Below are 12,892 nucleotides of genomic sequence, written 5' to 3' on the forward strand. Positions count from 1 at the left end.
AATAAAAAATACTCACGATATAACATGATGAGTATCACATAGTATGCCTTTGGCTGCCTGTGTCATTGTGTTAATGACAAAGACCAACAAAGATGGATGGTCCAACAATGAGCCCTTGATACTGATGGCTATGATTATGAGCCTGTGTGCCTGAAATATGAACTAGGCCTAGAGCTGCAGAGTGCCTAAGAGTTACCTCCCTAGAGCCTCCATGTTGCGCAAATATGGCCATTCTCTAAGCCAAACTCGCATGTAGATGCATTGCCTTCCCCCCAGCATGGGACATGACTCCTGGGGATGAGCCTCCCTGACACCAAGGGATTACTACCAAGTACCAGCTGATGATGTAACTATAAAAAGACCTTGAATAAAGGGGTCAACTCAGACTGGCAGAATATCTCAGCCTACATGTAATATCAGGAGTTAAAAACTGCTTTTTGACTTTGGATAAAAGGGGGAGTCATCAGAGGGGTGATGCTTATGCATGCCTCAGCAGGGTACCAAAGACAGCCAAGGTAGATGGAAACCTAGGTGCTGGTTCTCCTGAGGGCTGCAGAGATCCACAGGTTCTATGGTCATAACAGATGGCTCTGGAGTTCAGGACCATGTCAGTTGGCCCTACTTTGCAGTTTGTGTTCCTGAGTGGTGATGGAATTGGATTCAGGTATGACCTTTCTACACATGCCTCTTCTATTACTTTTACTGGACCTGTGGTTGGCATTTGGGTTGGAGATATGAATCTCTGGACTGTCCATGTGATGGCCAGGTCTGGGCCTCAGCAGACTTGTGCCTCCTACCCTCTGGTTCCTTGGACTTACCCTGGCCAGCTGGCAAGGAGACGAAGAGGGTCAACCACCACACCAGGGAGCCAAGAGTGCCTATAGCTGCAAGCAGGAGAATTGCATCCATCATCCATGTGGAATCTAAGCCCCCTCTTGATATAGAGGGGGACTGGATATAACCATCCCAGGGTCCACAGGATGGAGGAATAGAGTATGGATTAGAGTGGACTTACTGGTGTTCTGCTGGGGAACTCTTGTGATTAGTCATGGAAGAAATTGTAGCATTGATGTGGAGAAAGTGGTCGTGGTGGCTGCTTATGGTAGGAAGATGGAAGAAGAGACATGGTGTGGGGACATTTTCAGGATTTGGAGTTGTACTGGATGGTGCTGCAAGGATGGATGCTGGATGTTGTGTGTCCTGTCATGACCCACTGGGTGGACTGGAGGAGAGTATGGACTACAATGTGGACCACTGTCCATATGGTGCAGCAGTGCTCCAGAATGTATTCGCCAGGTGCAGTGGATGTGCCACAATGATGGAAGAGGTTGTTCATGTGGGAGGGGTGGGGTGGAGAGGTGGGGGGGGGTAGATGGGGAACTCATATTTTTAGTGTAATATTTAAAAGAAAATAAAGAAGAAAAAAACAATAAAAAAAGAAATTATGCTTTCTACTTCAATTTCTGAAATTACCACTCTGTATTTTTTCCTCCCTGTGAACATTTATTCTTCACATATCTGCATCTGTTTCTTAATGTTCTAAATGATTCATATGTTTTCAAACTGACCATTTAAAATTAATATGATTCAAGTCTAAGTTTTCATTGCATACTAATTTTCCACTTATAGAAGCTGCACATTTTTATATGCTATTAATTTTTAAAAATTTTTTTGTTAGAGAACTTGTGGGTTTATGGAGCAATCATGTGTAAAATGCAGGATTCTCATACACTGCTCTACCGCCAACACATTGCATCTATGTAGAAGATTTTTTTACAATTGATGGTAGCATGTTTTATAATTGTACTATTTTCAGCAGTAGTTATCTTTGTTACAATTGATGTAAGATTATTAAAATAGTGCTATTAACTATCATCAGTAGTATACATTAGATGTATTTTTTCCTATATACCACCCTATTATTGGCACCTTGTATTAGTGTCAAATGTTTGTAATAATTCATGAAATAATTTTCTTATACTTGTATTATTATTTATAGTCCATCCTCTACAATAGGGTTCACTGTGTTGTATATTCTTATGTTTTATCTTTTAATTTTATTCTGGTACAATATACCACCTAAAGTTTCCCCTTTTAATCACATTCACCTATGCAACTCAATACTCTTGATGTGCTACCATCACCACTATCCATTTCCAAAACTTTATAATCAATCTAAATAGAAATTCTCTAAAAATTAATAATCATATCCTGATTCTCCAGCCCCAACCTATCCCCTGATAAACTATATTTTAGTTTCCAACTCTATTAGTTTGCTTATTCTAATTAGTTCATATCAATCAGATCACACAGTCCTCATTCTTTTGCATCTAACTAATTTAACTTAATATAATGTTCTCATAGTTCATCCTTGTTGTCACATATATCAGGACATCATTCCTTTTTATGGCTGAATAATAACTCATTGTATGTATATACCACAATTTGCTTGTCCATTCATCAGTTGATGGACACTTGGGCTGGTTCCATCTTTTGGCAATTGTGAATAATGTCATTATAAACATTGGTGTGGCTGTCATTGATTTTTGCATTGACCTGATGCCTATTGACTAATACATGCCTGTCTGATTCCTTCCATAGTTTAGTCTAATGAACATTTAGGTTATATATGTGAGGTTTATTCTACCACTTTTATTTCTCCATGGAGGATTGCAGTTCCATGTTTCCACCTGCCTTTCTTTTAACTAGGTCTAGTAAGAAGTGTAAATTAGAAGAGAATTTTAGGATATAAATAGTTGTCATCCTTGCCATACTATCATCAGATGATCATTAAATTCTCCACAGAGAACTACAAGGAAGCTAACTCTTTTGGCCTGGGAACTCATAGAACTGCAATGAAAGGTGCTCTCTAACATGGATGTTGAGAGAGTTCACCGTGCTACATGCATTCATACTCTGTGTGTCCTTTCTACTTCAAGACTGTGGCAATGCCCATGGTACACACCATGTTTTATGAAGATCCACCAGTTAATTATGCCACAAAAGGCCCCTTATGTAACAGATGAAGTATGTTCTTCCACTCTCCCAACTATTTCTAATCAGATCCCTCTTGTCCAAGTCAGTGGGTACTAATTTTCAAGGATCTGGACATCAGTTCTTTGTAGGGTATTATTAAGAAGTGTTTGCAAATGGAGAAATTCCTCTACAGAGCTGAACAGGACTGACAAAAAAAAAGCAACTTAATTTACAGGTGATAGAAGGCTGACTGTCCACACAGGGTAGAACCCATGGAAGATAACGAAGAATATTTTCTGCCCTGGGAATATTGAGGTGTCCACCAACCTGTAGATGTAGCCATCCGTAGTTATCGATAAAGACCCCATGACAATGCTTGTTTTAAATGTCATGCTGTTCATTCTGGAACATCTCAGGCTCCTCTGAAAGCGTCTTTACTTCCAGCTAACAGATCCCTCTCATTGTGTCCCCAAGGCTGTACCATGAGGATCCACTCTGAGGGTGGTGCGCCACTGAATAGTATATGCTTTAGGATTTTGTTTGGAGCCAATGAAATCCCTGACTGCCATTTTCTTATACTTTGTACAACATTTTTTTGTTCTCATGGCTCTCATCAAAATATTCAAAAATTAACCTAGAACATCTGTGCGTAGAGTAGTGCCTGACATAGGCTAGGAACTCAGTAATTAATTGAGTTAATGATCAGTAGATGGAAAAGAAGGATCTAAAGAAGATGTAATTTCTGTCTTACTCTCTGATAAGATGGATTTTTTTCCATTGTTTCCCTCTGGCCCTATAGGGCCTTTCCTTTGCAAAGCAGTGAATACCTTCATCTACATAGAAAGTCCTTGAATAACAATGAGAAACAAAGAAAGTCAAGTAGCCCAAATTGAGAAAATAACTGTTATTTCATAATCTGATCTTTTCTTTCTCTTCTTTATAAGAAGAGAGGTTAAAAATGTGATTGGGTGTTATTGGAAATTGCGGTATTCTAAACCTGGAGGTTGTTTGTATATAAAAACATTATAAAGAGAGACTATATTCATCCATAAAGCCTCTTCTCAGAGATAACCTATAGATTTGCTTTAGCATATTTATTTTATATACATGGTCTCACAGTCATTTCCTAAAATGGAGAAATGTTATAAACTGTCACCCATGTTTTTCTTAATAAAAATAGTATTTTAATAGCTTTATATTCTACTTCAGCAGGTTTTCTACTTTATTCAGTATTTCAAAATAATATATTGGTTTAAAATGAGGATATATTTGGTTGTCAGTATTATAATTTTCATTTTGTGTGTTAATAATTATTTATTTTTTGAGAAAGTTGCTAAACTCCTTCCTGACTCAAATTTGAATTCTTCATCTTTAAAATGAGGAAAATAAACTGTAATACAGAGTTCTTATGAAACTTAAATAAAGTAATTTATAGGAATTTGAATTTCAAGCCTAGGCTAGTAGGAAAACACAAACTTTACTTTTTATTATATTCCAGTTCCACATTGGGATTATTTTCCTTCATTACCACTTATCCTAATGCTGTAAATGCGCATCTTTTTTTAGATCTCTTTATTAATGGACCACAGCTCATTATTTTAGTTGAAGTTTTCTCTCATCAGGTATTCACAATCATTCTCACCACAGTCCAGGTGCTGATCTTATCCTTTTCTTAAATATCCCTCAGGGCAATTCCATGTGATAGGACCAAAAGCACCAGTCATTGCTTTGGTAGGAGAAGAGGCTGAGTTGTCCTGCCATCTCAGCCCAATGATGGATGCCCAGAATATGGAGGTGAGATGGCACCGGAACAATCCTTTTGGCCTGGTGCATCTCTATAAAAATTTCCAGGATCATATTGAGAAGCAGAAGCCAGATTACGGAGAAAGGACAGAGTTCCTGAAAGACAATATTACCAAAGGGGACGTGACACTGAGGATCCGTCACATTCGTCCTTCTGATGGAGGGGAATACAGGTGTTTGTTTGAAAGCTCCTCATACTTCAATGAAGCACAATTTCAAGTGTTGGTCACAGGTGAGCCTCAGGAAAAAAAGTTTTAAATAACTAATTTTATTTGTCTAGCACCAGTGTGAAATGTTGGAAAACATATTTACATATATTGACAGAGGTGGCTAAGTCTTATATAAAGAGTGATCAAGAATACCAAGAATATTAAAGGACTTAAATTCATCTCATGAATCTCTTCTATGTCCTTCAGGTTGTAATAAGAATGAATTCTTTCCATTAACATTATTGCTTAAGGAGAAGAGAGTGCAGGGCATTTAATATATCCTATATCTGAAAAGCCTCAGCAACTCATTTCATCTAGAGAGTTTGGTTCAGTATCAAAAATTCAATGCAAGTAAGAGGCAGGAAAAATATGACTAGCCCACCCTTGGGTCCAGATGTTTTTCACCATCACTTCTCTCCACATTGGTTGTGCTCATATCCAGTGAAATAAGGATCTGTCCATTCTTGCAGTGACATCTCTCTTTACTCAGATCCCTATATATATATATATATTTATCCTCTTAAATCCCACTTTTGCTCAGCAATTCTTCCCACAAAAAGATGTTTGTCTGGTTCCATGACTAAAGAAGACTTCAAACATCAGCCATACACTGAGTCTCAATCAATCTTTTCTGTGCAAACATTACAGGAGGTACTATTGAGTTTCAGGGATGGTTATTATGTAAATTCAATGAATGGGGTGCCAAGGGCCTATGCAGAATTTTTGCTAATGATACAGACGAATTACCTCATTATCTTTCAGATTTCAGAGATCGACATTGAATGAGAGGGGGGATAGTTGCACACATCCTTCAGCAAGCTGGCGGAAACATTTGTCCAGCCTTTGTAAATAATATTATTAGAATCCTATGATGGAATATGTTGGTTTCTTTTGAGGTCCACTGGAAGCACTATGACACATGTAGGCTATTCTGTTGTGCCATGTTTTATAGACTACAGTGGATACAATATTATTTTCATATCTGCTATCCTCAGTCATTTTAAATTAAAAGAAAAGTCCTATATTGACTCAGTGCTTATTTCTTCCTCTAGGTGAACACATAGCATTAGGCTTCTCAGGTCTTTGATTTGTTCTTTCTGAGGTGACTCCACTTGTCCATTGCCCATACCCCATGCAGTGTAGTACATGGAGATATGTGGCATTAGGTGTTCTTATCTGTGCCAATCATAGAACAAATGCCATATCCTCAGGCAAATTCACTTTATCCTCTACCAGGAGACACCATGTTTTCATGCATTTTTCTGTTTTGCAGTTTCTGGTCTGCATTTCTATCATTTTCCATACCCTCTTGGGGGAGTACACTCGGCCCACAGTCAGAAATCAGTGCAATCTCTGAAGGCATGCAAGAAAGGGTGGCAATAAAAATCATTGCAGAACCAAGGCCTTCAGCAAATGCCAAAGGTAAATCCTACTGAAGGTCACCACTCATTATCCCATACTGGCTAGCTAACTGGACACTACATGGTTGCAAATCAGCTACTCTATGAATCAGCAACTTGTTGCAACCCACCTCCTGAAGGTCATTTCTCAGGGCAGCAGCAAGACCAAAGAAAGCCCTCAGCAAGTTGTCAGATATGAGCTTTATATATTGGGACTTATGGATAGGAGAGGTTCTTTCTGGTGAAGACAGTCAAGGAATGAAGATAGTGCTCCACAAAGAGGTGGAAAATGAGGGACAATATATAGGACCTCAGAATAAAAACATTTCAAAACAGAGTTTCTGATAGGGTCACATGAAGCACATAAATGGGGTATTTAGGAAGGAATTGCATAGGCTGGAGAAAATCACAATCTACAATACCATCTGTACATTGTTGTTGCATGAGGAGTTTTGACATTTAATTTGTGTCCTGGGGCATGTAGGCAGCTGTGTACTGAGTGTCCCTTAGGGCCAGGGCCAGGGACCTACTTGTCCCCAACACAACTGTTACATCAGATATGAGTCTCAAAATTTGAGGAACTGGTATAAAATCACATAATCAGACATTCTCATTACACTGGTGAAAATTGTATGCTTCTCTCCTACTTTTGTCAAAAGAGAATAAAAGTCCCAGCCTCATGAAACAGGTAAATGAAGGGATTTATTGGGATCAGTGTGTGGTATAACAGGAACTATCAAGGCCTTGAATTTGCCAGCTGAAAACCCAAAATAAAGTGAGAATCAAGGAACACTGCTCTCCCCTTGTACTGGAATTTTTTCTCTTTTGATCCCTAAAACATGACTTGATAATTTAAGTTAAAATATAAGTGTCTTAGGTAATATTTGATTTATATTTTTATAACCTCTTTAATTTCCCATGTATCCAATTTGCATTTATATTCCCAATCTTCTCTCTAATGGATGCTAGAGAAAATTGTTAATAATAGCTACCTTTCTGGCAGCAGGGTTTACACATAGCCACATATTTCATAATGTAAATAGGGTATTGTGATTCAAAGGTTAACTTTACTCTTTTATTACCGGAAAACTTGCTAACGTAATTTTATGATATTCCCAAAAGTCCCAAAAGTTAAAAATAAGTACTCTAAAAGTATCTTCCCACAATTGCTTTATCCCTTTAACTCTCATTATATCCAGAGTGTAAAGGATACCTTTAGGCATTCCTTTGAAATGAAAAGGCTTAGAAACAACTGGCACCCATCTCTCCTTTGTACTCTTAACCTATTTACTCTTTTATTTATTTATTTATTTATTTATTTATTTATTTTTATTGATTTTGTAAAAATATTACATTAAAAAAATATGAGGTCCCATTCGACCCCACCACCCCCACCGCACCCCTCCCCCCCAGCAACACTCACTGCCATCATCATGACACATCCATTGCACCTGGCAAGTACATCTCTGGGTATCTCTGCACCTCATGGTCATTGGTCCACATCATGGCCCACACTCTCCCCTATTTACTCTTAATACATGCTTACTTACTACAAATTACAGACCACTTGAAATGGACAAGTTCAGTTAATCCTTAAACCATTCCCATGAGTTTATTTCTGTAGTCATCATCATTTTACGAAAAGGAAATTGAAGTACACGAGAGTCTTTCTGACCATTTCTATAAACCTGACCATTTCTCCCTAAACATTATCCTTATAAGCATGAAAACATAATGCTTCTGAAAGCTACTAACTTCGGAAAATGTAATTTTTTCAGTCTCAAGCCTGGAGGCCACCTGTGTGCTGTCTAGGTCATCGTGGATATGTAACCCTGCTCACTGAGGATGTCACGGTGATTATACAAGATAAAAATGGATAATTCTCCTTCATTATCATAATTAGAGATGATTCAATCCCAGTAAAAGTTTTTCTAATTTTTCAATAGATGATATTTTTTTATATAAAGCAGAGCTACTGCACACTAAACTGCAAAATACTGTTCTTAAATGAGAGTTTGTCCATCATTTGTGGTCCAGGGAGGAACACAGACCTCAAAGTAAGACACTTCCACATTCCTTTCTGTTTTTTTTTTTTAATTTAATTTTATTTATTTATTTTTTAAAAAATATTACATTAAAAAAATATGAGGTCCCCATTCACCCCCACCGCCCCCACCCCAACACTCCCCCCACAGTAACACTCTTCCCCATCATCATGACACATCCGTTGCATCTGGTGAGTACATCTCTGGGCATCACTGCGCCCCGTGGCCTGTGGTCCACACCATAGCCCACACTCTCCCATGTTCCATCCAGTGGGCCGGGAGGACATACAATGTCTGGCAATTGTCCCTGCAGCACCACTCAGGACACCTACAAGTCCCGAAAATGCCTCCTCATCTCATCTCTTCCTCCCATTCCCCGCACCCAGCAGCCACCATGGCCACTTTTTCCACACCAATGCCACATTTTCTCGATTATTAACCACAATAGTTCATGAATAGAATATCATTAAGTCCATTCTGATCCTTACCGTATTCCTCCTTCCTGTGGACCTTGGCTTGGTTGTGTCCATTCCACATCTATGTCAAGAGGGGGCTTAGATTCCATATGGATACTGGATGCAATCCTCCTGCTTTCAGCTGTAGGCACTCTAGGCTCCATGGACTTCCACATTCCTTTCATCTTGATACTCCAATATCCCCACAGCGTAGGAAATCTTCACTTTTTTGTTTTTTTATTAGAAATGTTTTGAGGCTACAGATCATGCATAAAATGACAAGATTCCAATACACCACCCCACCATCCACAATTTTTGTTAAAAATGATTGCACATTTGAATAACTGCAGTATTAATTAACACCCATGGTTTAACTTAGGGATCACTTTGTAGTGTGATTTCAAGGATTTTAAAAAATTCTTACTGTGCTACCATACATGCAATCTAACATTTACCCCTTTTGATCATATTCGGGTGAATATTTCAGTTCCGTTCATTGCAACCATAATGTTGTGCTACCATTAGTACCATCCATGAAAGATATTCAGTATTTCAAATAGGAGACCTATGCATTTTTAAGACTTAAGTTTCCATTCTCTATCCCCACTCTTCTCCTGTTAACCTGTATTTTAGTTTCTGACTCTGTGAATTTGTTTATTCTTATTGTTTCAAATAGGTGAGATAATACCTTATTGTGCCAGTCTTCTTTCCTATTGTGTCTGGCTTATTTCACTCAACATGATGTCTTCAAAGATCACCTATGTTGTCACATGGTTCAAGATATCCTTCTTTTTTATGGCTGAATAATATTCCATTCCATGTTTGGGGCATATTTCATTTACCCATTCATCCATCAATAAACACTTGGGTTGCTTCCATCTTTTGGCAATTGTGAATAATACCACTATGAACATCAGTGGGAAAATGTTTGATTCCCAAATTTCATTTCTTTTGGTTATAAACCTAGTACTATGATTACTAAGTCATGTGCTACTTATATTCTTAGACTTCTGTCAAACCATCTTGCACAGTCACCGCACAATTTTACCTTGTCACATGCAGTGAATGAGTGTTCCCATTTCTCCACAACCTGACTAGAATTTATTTTCATTTTGTAGTATCAAATTCTAGTAGGAGTGAAATGGTATCAAATTTTGATTTGCATTTCCCCAATGGGTCTAGTTGAAGGATTTCTTTGTATTAATGATGTTAAGCATCTTTTCACCTGCTTTCTGGCCGTTCATCTTTGGAAAAATATCTATGCAATTCTTTTGTCCATTTTTAAATTAGTTTGTCATTTTAAAAATATTAAAAGATACAGTGTGCAGCAAAATTAGTTTGTTTCTCATTTTATTTTCTTTGTTTTAATATATTCTGGAAATTAAACCTTCATCAGATAAGTGTTTTTCAAATATTTTGTCCCATTATGTAAGTTGTCATTTTACTTTCAGGATAAAGTCCTTTGAGGTGCAACAGATTTTCATTGTGATGAATTCTCATTTATCCATTTTGTCCCTTTTGTTTTGCTTGTGCTTTGAATGTAAAGTCTAGTAAAATGTTGTCCAATAAAGGGACTGGAGATGCTTCCCTATGTTTTCTTCTAGAAATTTGTTATTTCTAAACCTTATATTTAGTATTTGATCCATTTTGATTTGTAGATAGAAAGATAGATAGATAGATAGAAAGAAAGATAGATAGATAGATAGATAGATAGATAGATAGATAGATAGATAGATAGATAGATAGATTTTGCAATTGGAGATACAGTTTCCCAGTACCAGACAGCATAAATTTGGGTCATACTTTTTTATCAGTTCTGCAATCTCTGCCTTTTAACTGGAATGTTTATTCCATTTACATTTAAAGTCATTCCTGATAAGATTGGATTTTCTTCTGACATTTTGGCATTTAGGCTTATACTTTTTATTGCTCAATTCTCTTAAACCCTGCTTTTGTACATATTTGATTTTTGTGTTGTTGCAAAGTTAGTGTCTTCCAATTTCTATCTCTATATATTTTGCAAAGATTTTCTTCATCATTACAATAAGGTTAAATTTTACCAACTTAAATATATAGCAATCATATTTGGTTTAATAACAGATTAACAGGAAAAACATCCACATATACTTTCCCTAAATCCCTGTTTCTCACTGTATATTTGTACTGTTACTGTGGATGTCTTTGTACATAGTATGTTCAAAAACATATAATCATGGCTTTTTATGTATTTGTATTTTGCCACTTTTAGGAAGTAAGATTGTAGTTATATACCAAACAATACACTACAAAAATACTGTCATTTATAATACCCAAATGGTTACTTTTACTGCAGATCTTTATTCCATTATGTCACTTTGAATCACTGTCTAGTGTCATTTCATTTCAATCTGAAGAACTTGTTTTAACGCTCCTTGTAAGGTGGCTCTGGTGATGAGCTCACCTAGCTTCTACTTACCTAAGTATTTTAATTTTTACCACATTTTTGAAGAAACACTTTGCTGGATATAAAATACTTTGCTGGCAGTAGTTTTATTCCAGCACTTTAAGTATTTCATCCCATTGCCTTCTTACCTCCATGATTTCTGTTAAGAAAGCTGCAGTCAATGTAATTGGGATTCCCTTGTATGGAACATGTTGGTTTTCTCTTGCAGCTTTCAGAACTCTGTCTTTGTGCTTTGTATTTTATTTTATTTCATTTCATTTCTTAATTATCTTTTTTTAAAATTAAGAGATCACACAAAAGTTACATTAAAAAACATAAGATTTTCCCATATACCCCACTCTCCACCATCCCCCCACCACCATCATTTTTATTGTATTTTTTGAAGTCACACAGATCACAAAAAAATGTTACATTAAAAAATATAAGAGGTTCCCATATACCCCACCCCCCACCCCCACCCCACTCCTCCCACATCAACAATCTCTTTCATCATTGTGGCACATTCATTGCATTTGGTGAATACATTTTGGAGCACTGCTGCACCATATGGATAATAGTTCACATTGTAGTTTACACTCTCCCCCAGTCCATTCAGTGGGTCATGGCAGGATATATAATGTCCTGCATCTGTCCTTGCATTATCATTCAGGACAACTCCAAGTCCCAAAAATGTCCCCACACCTCATCTCTTCTTCCCTCTCACTGCCTTCATCAACTACTGTGGCCACTTTCTCCACATCAGTGCTACAATTTCTTCCATTACTAGTCACAATAATTCTATAGTAGAATATCAGTAAGTCCACTCTACTCCATATTGTGCTTTGTATTTTATAGTGTGATCATTTTAGTGGGGGTGCGTTTTTCCCCATGTTTATCTTCTTTGGTGTTCTCTAGGCTTCTTGGATGTACATATTCACATTTTTTGCTAAGTTTGGTAAGTTCTCTGTCATTATTTCCTTGATTATTCCCTCCAGTCTCTTCTCTATTTCTTCTCCTTTCGTGACTCTCATAATGCTTAGATTGGTGCACTTGATGGTGTCTCAGAGATGTCTCAGGAAACCCTAGCTCTTAATATTTCTGTTTTCATTTTACTCACAGCCTGATTCATTTTAAGGGTCTTGTCTTCAGGTTCATTGATTCTTTCTTCTTGCAGCACCAATAAGCTCTTGAAACTCTTCTGGATGTTTTTCATTTCTGTTACTTTGGTTTTCAAGTCCAATATTTCTGTTTTGCTCCTTTTTAAAATTCTGTCTCTTTGTAAGACTTTCCTATTGCTTACTCCTTGTTTTTCTGATAGAATTTAGTTCTTTCTCTGAAGTTTCCTTCATCTATGTAAGCAGTTTTAAGATCATTATCTTAAAGGATTTATTTGATATGTCTACATTCCTTTCTTCTCAATTGTTCTCAATTTTTATCTTCTTCCTTTGGATTAACCATCATTTCCTGTTTCTTTGACTTGTACTCTTTTGCTGCACACTGTATATTTTAATATTTTTAAAATGCAATGCTGTGATTCATCCCCTGAGATGTCTGTTTCTTGGTTTTGTAACAAGCTACTAAT

The 12,892-nt window shown here is 37.0% G+C and overlaps 1 protein-coding gene across 2 annotated transcripts in view; it reads left to right on the top strand.

Moving 5' to 3' along the window:
- Positions 1-12,892, top strand: part of LOC101435330 (butyrophilin subfamily 2 member A1-like) — a 33,924-nt gene that overhangs the window by 2,584 nt on the left and 18,448 nt on the right. The window contains exon 2 of one of the 2 annotated variants that reach the window (XM_058281130.1): positions 4,664-5,011. The exons of the other annotated variant lie outside the window; for it this stretch is intronic. Within the exon in view, the coding sequence (XP_058137113.1) occupies positions 4,664-5,011 (348 nt within the window). The remainder of the gene's footprint in view (positions 1-4,663; positions 5,012-12,892) is intronic. 2 annotated transcript variants of the gene reach the window in all.

This window comes from Dasypus novemcinctus, chromosome 19 (genome assembly GCF_030445035.2).
Source record: "Dasypus novemcinctus isolate mDasNov1 chromosome 19, mDasNov1.1.hap2, whole genome shotgun sequence".
Classification (NCBI taxonomy): domain Eukaryota; kingdom Metazoa; phylum Chordata; class Mammalia; order Cingulata; family Dasypodidae; genus Dasypus; species Dasypus novemcinctus.